A 12,467-nucleotide genomic window follows, 5' to 3' on the forward strand; every position below is an offset into this window, starting at 1 on the left:
AAATGAAAGCTGCTACACTTGCCACTGAAAAGGACAGCTTAGAAACACAAACCTTGAACACGCAAATAGAATGGCAGCAAAATGTGAAGTGCCCCTAAGGCAGCAAGTTTTAAAATCCAGATTTTTAAAAGTAAGTCTTTGGTGGCCTTACCTTGAGGAAAGAAAAAGAAAAACCTAGAGTGTGTATGTAATGAAAGGAAGGGAAACGTCTAAAATGAGAGGGGCAAGAAATCACTCCTCAGACTTCCCAAGTGTGCTTTAATTAATCACATTAAGGAGAACCTGCCTGGCAAGACTGCAAACTAAAGCACTAAAGAGGAACAACGCCAGGTAGAAAAATGGCAGCCTCTGATTAAGTTATTTCTTTCCCCTGCCCCAATAATGCAGTACAGTGGTACCTTGGGTTACATACACTTCAGGTTACATACACTTCAGGTTACACACTCCGCTAACCCAGAAATAGTGCTTCAGGGTAAGAACTTTGCTTCAGGATAAGAACAGAAATCGTGCAGTGGCGGCGCAGCGGCAGCAGGAGGCCCCATTAGCTAAAGTGGTGCTTCAGGTTAAGAACAGTTTCAGGTTAAGAACGGACCTCCAGAATGAATTAAGTACTTAACCCAAGGTACCAATGTACAGTGCATGTTATAGAATGACTTGATATCACTGTGCTAAGTGTTTCCTTGCCCTCATAGGCCAGCTTTGCACAGTGGAGTGGGAAAATATGCAGACTAAGGATATCAGGGCACTAAGGTACTTTGTGCTACACATTAGAGAGTGGGGTGGAGGAGGACTCAACATGGACTGGCCCCGATAATCTAGAAGGAAGTTGAAATCTAGTTGGAAAATAATGTGCTCTGTCATGCTAATATATTGCACAGGCTAATCCTGTGGGAAGAGGTCAGTGCAAACACACAGCCTTCAGTCTGAGGAAGTGGGCTTCCAGTAAGAGGCATGGCTAGTCTAATCTATTTTATTGATGGCAATTCCCTTTCAAGTTGGAAGCCAAGAATGAACAAATGTCAGTTGGACAAAACGTTCTTTCGAACATTTTCTGAAGCCTTGACACAATGCTGCTTGGAGGCCTGTGGAATTCATTAACTGCCAAGATTCCGAAGAAGATCTACATTTAAATAACTGGAAGGTTTCCAATATACTTCTCCATATGCTTTTAAAATGTATGTGCACACACAGACAAAATCAATACTATTTCATTCACTCAACACCACCACTTTGCAAAGCTATTCTAATACCCTGCTGTCCTTTTTCATGCTATTACATATTATCTAATAAACTGTACTTGAAAGGTGTGTGGTATATAATCTCATCTCTATGAATGATTCGGAATAATGGAACGTAATTGCTTAGGTGTATTGATGGGGCACATTGGACTGTAGCAATGTTACAATATTTTGAAGATACTAAAGGCACTTTCTACCTACACAAATGGATACAAGTGTACATTTCTAGGATAATATTTTAAAATCTGTTTTGGGGGTTCTAAATGTATAAACCATGACAGCTTTTTTTTAAAAATAATAATAATTCATTCTCGCTCACAGTCTGAATGTATATTTATCTTTTCCTGTGTTGCAACACAAAACCAGGAACTGTTTTTACTCTGAAATTATAGTGTGACCGTACAGTAGTAGATACCCACCCACTTATGTCTCAATTTAGTCTAGAATATTCTTTTATCTCACCAGCATGCATTGAGCCACAGCAATTTTAAGAAACCCTGTGTCTGCCTTACCATTGATTACTGGAGTATAAACAACAATCCCAACCAAATTAGGATCAGATACAGTTGTGTCCAGAATAAGGCCACCAATACTGAAAAAGAAAGTTCAAGGTTTGAAACACAGTCAGACAGAATGCTAAAAATAATTTCAATTCTAGGAACAATGTTATTTTTTTAAAAAAAACTATTCTGGAAACTCTATATTACTCTACTGTCTGCCTGGGGTTTATTATATTTTTGCTCTATGAAATTATAGAAACAGATCTACCAAAAATATTACAGGTTCTTAGCATTCCTGGAAGAGAAACGATTCATTGATTTGTGGGAGAGCTGCATAAAGGATCACTTAAAACATTAACATAATTATAATTTATTGTAAATTCTCCTCCCCAGACCTGAAAATACAACAAAGTTTGGCCCACAAACCAGTTCCAGCATGCAAGTCAGCAGTTATAGACTTGTTGGTATGAAAAACACAAATAATACATTTAAGTTCCACGGATTTAAAATGGACAAGATGAAATGCCTTCCCTTGTGAGGTGTGCCTGTCTCCACCATTATTAACTTTCAGGAATCTGAACACATTTTTGTTTACCTAGGTGTTTGGCCTCTGAAGAAAATTGAGCCTATCAACCACAAAATCATCGGATGCAAGAATGTTTTAAATTGTAACTACGGTATTTTCCCCATGTATAAGATGATGCTTTTTGCTAAAAGAAATTAGGCAAAAATTGGGTGTCGTCTTATACACAGATGGTGAATGCAGGGGGGGGGGGAACGTGCGATTAATGGCAGCAGCAAGCAGGAGATTGGCAGTGGCGACTGGGCGGGTGATTGGTGGCTGAGGCAAGGCCTGCTGGCAATTGGCTGTGGCTGCGGCAATTGGGCAGGCAATAGGTGGCTGTGGTGAGGCAAACAGGTGATTGATGGCTGCGGCAAGTGGGAGGGTGGGCTGTTGGTGGCGGTGAGTGGGCAGACAATTGGCGGCTGTGGCGAGGTGTGCAATCAGCAGTGGCTGTGGCAAATGATTGGCAGTGGCGGGCAGATGGGTGAGCAACTGGCGGAAGTGACCTCCCCAACCCCACCAAAAAGCTAAACAACTAAATTTCTTAATTTTGGGTTAAAAAAAATAGGGGGTGTCATATACACCAAAAAATATGGTACTTTTAAATGTTTTTCATTGCAATTGTTTTTAGAATGGTTTAGCTGTTTCAGAATGTTGTTTGCTTTGTTTTTGCTTTGAAATTGTGTTATTTGGGGAGGAAGGGCAGGATATAAATTCAATGAATAATTAAATAATAAGAATAATAAGAATAATAAGAATAATAAGAATAATAAGAATAATACAATAAAGTGCAGCTTAATTTTCCCAATGAAGTCAGTGGGACATAAATGTACTTAACTTCAGTTAAGCTCTGCATATTGTTGGGTCCCTTAAAAAATATGTCCTGTACTCAGCTATAATGCAGTTTACTTACCTGCTTATGACCATAGCAGTTATAACGGGCTCCCACCCTGAATAGAGGACAGTTCTTGTAGCTGGGTGTTTAGCAGCAATTACAATCCACATAGGAGTCAGAGCCAAGAAAAAGGCACCAGCTAAAGGAGATATATAATAATATTTCTCTGCAATAAATAAATAAAAAAGCATGTTTATTTATATTTTTTTTACAGTTTTATATATTATTCTTATACCATATTAGAGAAAATAATACCCTACAATACCTGTCGATTGCAAACCTTTTACTCCTCACACCTAAACAAATTTATTGGGAACAATTCCCATTGTTATCAGTTAGGCCTCAACTCCAAGAAAGAAAGCTTAGGGCAGGTTTCCTCAACCTCAGCCCTCCATATGTTTTTGGCCTACAACTCCCATGATCCCTAGCTAGCAGGACCAGTGGTCAGGGATGATGGGAATTGTAGTCTCAAAACATCTGGAGGGCTGAGGTTGAGGAAGCCTGGCTTAGGGTGTCAGTCTCAGGAATCTTATTTTCTGTTTGAATAATTACAATTTGTGCCACAAACAATTTGTTCTACAAATAGGCATTCTAGTCCTTTGTTGAGACCTAAAGACAGCAGCAGTTTGGGATCGTGCTTAATACATGCACCAGTGGCAAACCTAAAGCATTAATAAGTACCGGTACTGCCAATCATATTTTAAATACAGGGTTTTTTGTAAAATTAATTTAGAATTAAAAACGCAAGTGAATATGAAATATTCTGGGCGCAATTGTTCGTGCAATTGTAATTTAGCTCTAGCAGAGCTAGAACACAATTAGCTCTAGTAATAACAAGGATAAGTCTCAAAGCATTTCAGTATTAAAGAAGGCCAAGAGAATATCCGGTGTTAAGGACTGCCTGTTTACTTTGCACAAATCCATTCTCATCCGTTCACTGTGACAACTAAATTAATTGTTTCAGTAAGAGGTACTACAGAATTATTTTGGTATTTTTAGAAGTCTTAAAAGCGGTATGTGCTTGGTTCTTTATTTAATCTCCCAACCTTCCATCTGCGCCTCTTCTTTCTAACTATGCAAGAAGATGAGCTCACACATCACGATTGCCCAGTTTATTCTGGTCCAACACCATACGGCCTTTGAACCACATTCAAGCCCGTTTTCATAACTGTACATTATACTATAACAACAGTGCTGTCCTAGTGAACTATTTTACTCAGCTGGGCCTGTTCACAATTTAGCAAGAATAAAATAACAGCAATGAGATACAACACAGGAAAAAAATGATAGGGACTTGAATGAATGTTTTGACATCAGAGCCCGCAGTAATGCCCATGGCAATATTCCTCTCCTTCCAGGCAACACAATGAAGAGGCTGGGAACTGGAGCAAAGCAGTCCAGTAAGCTTCAAACCATTGTGGGAAGAAAAGAAGGTGCAATTGCCTCAAAAGGGTTCTTGAGCTGGGGAAGCAAGTGAATCCTATAGCAAATATTCCTTGTTCATGAACAAATGATCTAGAAGTATGATGCAGTATCAGCAGCAACCTGTGTAAGTAATCTTATTAATAGCTACAACAACCCAAGGACTAAGATACAACAAACGGCCATATTTGTGATTTAATCCCCTTCAATTAATACAATAACCTATCAGAATGTAAAGGTAGAAATGTTACTTTGCATTTATGGAAGTGTTGTTTTCCCCCCAAAATACATTCTGCACAAGAATCTCTGCTTCTACTAAAATCAATGACAAAGTGAAAAATATGTGCCACAGATAAGCACTTTTCAGGTTTTCCTGTTTTGCTCTCATAGAATCAGACTTTCAGTAGTGCTGGCTGCTAGTCCCTGGACCTGGTGGGGCAGCCTGTGGCCAAGTAGGTCTTGTAGGCAGGAAGAGAGAGATCAAGGATTATAGCAAGCAAAGATACACACTCCTCACCTCTCCTGCTGGAAACGGTGAGATCTGATGGGAGTGATTATTTGCAAGACTAAGCAGAGGAGATGGACAGAAACATCTAGGAAAGGTCTTAGTCACGGCAAAATGTATTAATGACTGTGGATTATGGGGGAAAGACTGCAGGACTCATAATCTGGGAAGGTCTACATCCCACTGCGCCCTGCAAAGGAACCTAAAGTGGACTTTAATCGAAGACACATTTAACTTGGTAGTTAATTCCATTGATTCTCAAACTAAAACTTCTGCAGCCATCGCTTCAAAAAGATGTCCAAATTATAGCCCAATAGAGCCCTCTAGTGTTCCAAGGGGATAATCATGCAGATTTATACTTTATTAACCAAAAAGGAAAAAAGGATTCTAACATTACTCCAGAATGCAATCAAACTTGTTATACAGAACAGAACGTTTTCAGAAAATTATCTTATCATCTTCAGAGCAGCAAGCCCAATAAAACATGCACTCGCTTCCCAAATGCCTGCCATGATAGATGGATGGAAAATATTTGTTTGTTCAAGGCACTGGGACTCAAAACAGAGGACCTCAGCTCTAGGACCAAGGCACCTTACAAAGCACTGCAGCATTTTGTCAGAGGAATGAACTGCTAGCCTGCGGGCTTCAGGACTGCTACTGCAATGACAAGAAAACGGCTGTACAGCTAGTAGTAGAGGCAAGGAAAGGCAAGTTTCAAACGCATGTGGCTAACCTGTGTCTTTGGACTACAGCTTCCATCATCCCTGACGACAGGCCATTCTGGCTAGGGCTGTTGGAAATGGAGTCCAGCAACATTTGGAAGGCTTTGGTTAGTCACTCCTGGTCTAAAGGGTCCCCCCTGTCCCAGGATAAGCTTCCACCATAAATCTACCAAACCTTGACACCTTTGGAGGCTCATCTCTGAATTCCTCCTGTCAGTTGAGGTCTGGGGCATGGAAGGTGTTTTCAGCAGTGGTGGCCCACCAGTGACTCACCTGGCGGAATTGAAATGGTCTCATTCCCATTCCAGTGTCAAACAAAATCCACACACACACAGCCTTTTAAATCTGGTTCCTTTTGTGCTCTTTGTGACTTGTCTGTAAGCTGCATTTTATGCTATTGTTATCACACTTTCAGTTGTTTTATTTCTTGTTGTGAATTGCCCAGGGAATGCTGTTCTACAGTAGCCTATAAATATGGTAAACAAAGCTTCTGACTGTACAATGGTACCTCCGGTTATGAACTTAATTCGTTCTGGAGGTCCGTTCTTAAGCCGAAACCATTATTAACATGAGGTGCGCTTTCGCTAATGGGGGCCTCCCGCTGCTGCCATGCCACTGGCACGCGACTTCTGCTTGCATCCCGGGGCAAAGTTCGCAACTAGGGGCATCTACTTCCAGGTTAGTGGAGCATCTACTTCCGAGTTAGTGGAGCTTGTTACCTGAAGCATTCGTAAGGAGAACGGTACATAACCCAAGGTTCCGCTGTAGCCTAGTTCCTCAGTTTGAGCAACTCATACTTGGACACAGACTGTACTCCTCTCGTACTTTCTTGCTTACCTGCTTTGATGCTCTGCCTGCTTCCCCACTGAACTATTAGCCTGTGTGGTACCTCCTTGTCTCCAAACTGCTAACCCTGACAATTGCAAAGAATGTTTATTTTTCCAGTTTAGACAAACTCTTAATTGGCAAAATAAAGCAAGTGGAGCATTATGGGGAGGTACAAATTAGGATCCAACAGAAAAATAATGTAGCACACTAAATATATTTCGCTGCAGTGCTTACGCTGTCTGCATTTTGGTTTGTATTGCTTACAATCAATTTGCTTTGCTATGCAGCCACTCTTCCTAATCTACCATATCTAATGTGCATTTTCTTTTCTCCCGTATCTGCACGCATTAGGCCACGCTTGGGTAATCGGGATTACCCAATGCTAAATACTTTTCCTCTGCATCTTCCCATCAACGCTGCAATATCTGACTCCAAAGAGTTGAGAGAGCTCCCAGTTTAAGCTCCCGGTAAGAGGCCTATCATCTAGTTACAAAGAATAGTCAAGTTTCTTCGTGTGATTATCTTCATACATATACTCTGCATGTGGGATGCTGCACAAATATTGATTATGGTAATAAAAACTGCATGTAAAGACTGTCTTACAGTTGTTGTTGTTGTTGTTGTTGCTGCTGCTGCTGCTGCTGCTGCTGCTGTTTTTCTGCAGATGGTTGTGTGCCCTGTACAATACTATGGATCGAATAATAACTCTTTCTGTTTCCTTAGTAAGATGAAGCATTGTGTGATAAGGATTAAGCATAAACTGCAATCTTTAAATTTAGAACAAAAGCTCTGAGTCCCGATGACAAAGCATCAAGCCAAAGTAACGAATTAAGCAGTTGAGTTCAGTAGTAGAGCGCAGAGGCCAAGGCGGACTACTCTGCCTGCCTCCTTTGTGAGCTAACGAATTGCAAGCTCCCAACTAAACCAAATCAATAAACAACAACAAATATGCAGGTAGAAAGCCAGCGGGGGTGTGGGGGGTGGATATTCAGCATATTGTTCACATGTGCAAATATTTGCCTGTTGGGAGATATTTGCCTTTCAAAAGCACCACGATACTCACCAAGGCAATCATAAAGACCCTGACTTATCCAAGCAAGTATGGCAAGAGTGATAAGGTCTCCAAAGCTCGCTGCAATGGGTGTTGCAACATTGTCAGGATTTATGCCAGTCTTCTTTGACCCAACGATAACTCCAACCATTATTATTCCTAGAGCCAACAGAAGTAGAAAGTTTATCGGTCTCATGCTGCAATTGTAAGAGTGGAAAACTTTAAGAAGTGATCAAATTTAAAAAATTGGGTGTTTTTCCAGCTTAGTGCAGTGCTCCTATTTAATTTACATCCTTCTCACCATGTTAAAAGCAGCTCTGCTTATTAGAGCATGAATACTTGCTTTTTTACAATGATTAAAAATTAAATGGTGTAAATTCCAGAATGCATGTTTGAACAACTGGAGCTGAATTTGTAATTATTATTACCTCATATGCTATTCATTAAAATGTTTCCATCAACAATCCACAACTTAACAAACACGTGAGATAATTTTGTAAAGACCAGACAAAGAACATTACTTGACTAACACTCAATAGATTTTTTTTTTTAAATCCACTTATTAAATGCAAGTTAAGCAGTCTCTGGAAAATACCTTAATTTCTATTCTATTTCGGGTGGGCTAGAACACAGGTGGAATGAAACTGACTATTCGTCTAAACAATATGCCTCGTTTACGCTGCAAAACTGCTGTTTATTAGAATTGTTTTTGTATTTAAGTACTTTTTATAACATAATGTTTCTTTTACCCTGTAAAAGCGATGCTATGAAGGCTGTTGCTACACTGCTAGAACACAAGAGGACTGAGTGATCAAGGCGGTATTTGCCTTCAGGAATCCAGCCCAATATAACGGCTGCCACGGCTGCCAAGAAGCCAACTACAGTTGCTTGCACCTAAAGAAGTGAAGATAAAAATGAAAATTGAATTTGCATCACAAGAATTGCCTTTGTATAAACATTCTGCTGCACAAAACATTTACAAATGATGAGGAAATCCAAGCAACTGCCAAGATCATGGTAGAACACCCATGAGAGATGGGCTTTTTGTTCTAAAACCAATTTCCTTAGCATCAGCTTCCAAAATGGGCAAGGACAGAGCTGCCGTGTGTACAGCCAACTGCTTCATGATAGCATTTATTGATTTCTTTTCTTTCTTTTTCCTAAGTTTTATAGACAAAAATAATATTATACAAATAAGTATACCAAATTTTCCCATGTCATTTGTATATCACAAAAATGGCATAATAAATATGGAGTGATATCTGCAACATATGGTTCATTATTAGTGGTCAATGTATAAGTTCTTGGCTCATGAACTGGTTTAAACAATTATGAAGGAAAGAGGGGGAAAGAGGGGGAATGGTATGTGGGGTGGGATCGGGTGGTTGTGCTTCTATTCTTCTACTTAGTGTATGTGTGGGGTCTTGTGTCAGCATTACTTATATGGATTTTCTTACTATTCGCTTGTTGTATTTCCTCGGTGGTGAGAGACGTTGGGGGTAGCTTAGGGTGTGATTGGTTGTCTTTGGTTGGCTGTAGTGAGAATTGTGTGTGTGTGTGTGTGTATTGATTTCTATAGCACATGGAAAACTGGAAGTATACTACAATGCTTCTACATTTCATTTAGCTATTTACTTGTTTATTTATACCCTGCCTTATTTCCACCACTGAAACTAAGGCTTCAACATGTCCCAGTTGAAGAAGGCTTGAGTTAATTACAGCTTTCTCTTTAGCAGACACCAAGCTTAAATGAACTGTTCTATTACAAAATAAAATAAAAATCCATGCTTTGGATTCAAGAAGCCTGAAGAACTTCATCATGCTACTGAGTTGCTGAATGTAGGTTATGAAAGGGGAATGGGAGCTGCAGAGGTAAGTAAGATCACAGGGCTAAATTAAAAATAACTGGGGTGCATTGGCATGGAGAAATCTAGGTTGGCATCTATCTGTCTCAAGAGACAGTGGAGTGCGCCTCTGGGGCTGAAGTTAAGGCAATAGAGAATCACAATGCCTGCTATGGCTGCAGAGACCTGTAACTCATAACTGCTGCCTCCCACATTGCTTTTGCAAACCTGGGCAGTGTATATGGAGGCCCTGGGCTGCTGAGACAAGAATACTCCCCTCTCGGCTTCACTGATGTGGTCCAAAGGAAAGCAGAGCAATAAGTTTGGCACCAGCTTGGCTGAAGGAGGCGTACAAGGCACCATCCACCGGTGTTAGGGACTCCGGATTTCTCTTCCCCTTGTTTTATAGAGGGATCTGATTTTGATTTGAGTTATTATTGCTTTTCTCTTCATAGACACGCAAATCAGCTTTAAAATTAAAAATATGTGCAGTCCAATCGTAACCATATTCCCTCAGAAGTAAAGCTCACTGAGTTCAATCGGGCCTGTTTCCTAACAAGTGTGGTTAAATTGCAGTCTAAACCATTAAAATATATGGAACAAATAATTATCTTAGAAAGGCCAACATTTTAAGACCACAGCAAATAAACATATTTTGGACTAGAGCCAGAGAATTCGTTTTTGAACGGCCTAAGACTATATTTTAAGAACAAGTAAAGGGAAAGGTAAAGGGACCCTTGACTGTTAGGTCCAGTTGTGACCGACTCTGGGGTTGTGGCGCTCATCTCGCTTTACTGGCCAAGGGAGCCGGCATACAGCTTCCGGGTCATGTGGCCGGCATGACTAAGCCGCTTCTGGTGAACCAGAGCAGCGCACCGAAACACCGTTTACCTTCCCGCTGGAGCAGTACCTCTTTATCTACTTGCACTATGACGTGCTTTCGAACTGCTAGGTTGGCAGGAGCTGGGACCGAGCAACGGGAGCTCACCCCGTTGCGGGGATTCGAACCGCCGACCTTCTGATTGGCAAGTCCTAGGGTCTGTAGTTTAACCCAAAGCGCCACCCAAGTAGGTACTAAAAAAAACTCCCTTAAAGATAAATCAGCAGTCTCAATGTACTGAGACTGCACTGCAGCCAGTCTAAGGCACAGCAGGAGACTTCGAACTGAGGTAAGACTTGCTGGGGATCTCTGTAACGATGCTCCACAGCTCTGAGAATAATTACTCAAATCTGACTACAAGTGCTATTTGAATAGTATGCAAACTCTCAAAATCCTATGAACATTAATCCCATGGGAAACAATGCCCGAGTCATCTGACTGCAAGAGCTTTGTACGTGTCAGCAAGCTGGAGTTAACACTTTATTAGCAAGAACACCATGTGTCAGAGTGTCAGGGCTAATGAGCACAACAGCTCATCCCCAGTAGGTCTTGCCCCATGGATCAGTTGCTGAGACTGAAAGTCCCTGCCTCCCCACAGCTGTCTAAGTACCCTCTTCTCCAGGGTTTTTTTCCCAAGCAATTGGAGACTGTGCTCGCTTGAAGCTAACATCTCCTCCACCTTTTTCATGCCTCTTCTGGTTCTGCAAGACCAGAGGGGAGGGGAGTTTGTCGCAGAGAAGCGGAAGACACCTATGACCCCTCACCTGCTGGACTCATCTATGCTTCTTGGCCTTCCTCCCCCCCCTCCCCCGCTTCAGCTTCTGTCTCTAATTCTAGATTCCTCTCTGTCACAGACTCCCCCAGCTCACTAAGCCCTGTTACTTCTTCAGCTTCCGACAGCTCCTCCTCCCAGTCTTCTCCCTTTGACCACTTATTATTGTCCTCCAACCAGCACTCCCTGGGGTCCCCGCCTTCTTCCCTTGGGTTTCCCCAGCTGGTTCCTCCCACCATTCCTCTGCATCCAACCAGTCCATGACATCTTGTATCCATGACAATGTGTTAATCTGCAATGGCTTTTTAACACTTTTATGAATCCTTACCTGTTTTAAGGCCAAATTACCAATTATTAAATTCCACTTCTCAATGGGTGAATCCATTTTTCCAACATTTACCTGTAAAAAAGCACAAAATGTGTTTTTAGCAAGTGAAAAATATTGCCTTGGTAGTAATTTGAAGAGTTCAACTATCACTTTCTACCACAAACATTTTGTGTGCTATAACATCATTTCATCTCAAAAGTATATGAGTCGTGTGCATGTTTCTTCAAAATGGAAGCCATGATCAGACTTTAACTGACTGTCAATCCAAAAGTGCTAGGGGAGTGGAGAGCTACATACTGTCTGTATACCGTTATCTTGTCAAAAACTGCTTTGTGTTTAAAGTAGCATTATTAGCATGGCCTTTTATGAAACGGATATAAAAACTGGATTCTTTTTTGAACTGTAAAAATATTTATTCATAATTGAAGGTTATAAAATGTTAATAAAACAGTCGTACCTCGGCTCCCAAACGCCTTGGGAGTCGAACGTTCAATGGGGCTTACCTTCAGGTAAGTGAGTGTAGAATTGCAGTTTTTTTATTTGTTTGGCAGCAGCTGATTCATAGGAATTATACAAAAATTATGCTAATTATAAGATTGATAACAAAAGACATAAAGCACGGTTATTCTCCCCCTTGTGACACTGTTCTGACTATTGTTTGACTGTTCAGAAGCTTCCCTTTAAGTCTCTCTCTCTATTCTTATTGTTTGAAATGTTTAAAGGCAGACTTATGCTTAAATGATGCAAGAGTACATATTTTGAACAATTTTAAAATCATTACATTCTTGCATAGAAGTAAGCAGATGACCCCAAAAATACTTTAATACCTCCCGAACTAAAGAAATGCAGAGTATTTTTATTAATTAAATGCACATCAATGCACATTTTGAATAACTATGCACATAGAGATATGTGAG

The 12,467-nt window shown here is 40.7% G+C and overlaps 1 protein-coding gene across 2 annotated transcripts in view; it reads right to left on the reverse strand.

Moving 5' to 3' along the window:
* SLC41A2 (solute carrier family 41 member 2) overlaps positions 1 to 12,467 on the reverse strand; it is a 51,503-nt gene that overhangs the window by 20,352 nt on the left and 18,684 nt on the right. For both annotated transcript variants that reach the window (XM_079992671.1, XM_079992672.1), the window contains 5 exons: positions 11,551 to 11,622; positions 8,476 to 8,620; positions 7,739 to 7,885; positions 3,217 to 3,364; positions 1,751 to 1,830 (listed from right to left, as the gene is read on the reverse strand). In XM_079992671.1, coding sequence (XP_079848797.1) covers positions 1,751 to 1,830; positions 3,217 to 3,364; positions 7,739 to 7,885; positions 8,476 to 8,620; positions 11,551 to 11,622 — 592 coding nt within the window. The remainder of the gene's footprint in view (positions 1 to 1,750; positions 1,831 to 3,216; positions 3,365 to 7,738; positions 7,886 to 8,475; positions 8,621 to 11,550; positions 11,623 to 12,467) is intronic.

This window comes from Podarcis cretensis (assembly GCF_951804945.1).
Source record: "Podarcis cretensis genome assembly, chromosome: 10".
Lineage (NCBI taxonomy): Eukaryota > Metazoa > Chordata > Lepidosauria > Squamata > Lacertidae > Podarcis > Podarcis cretensis.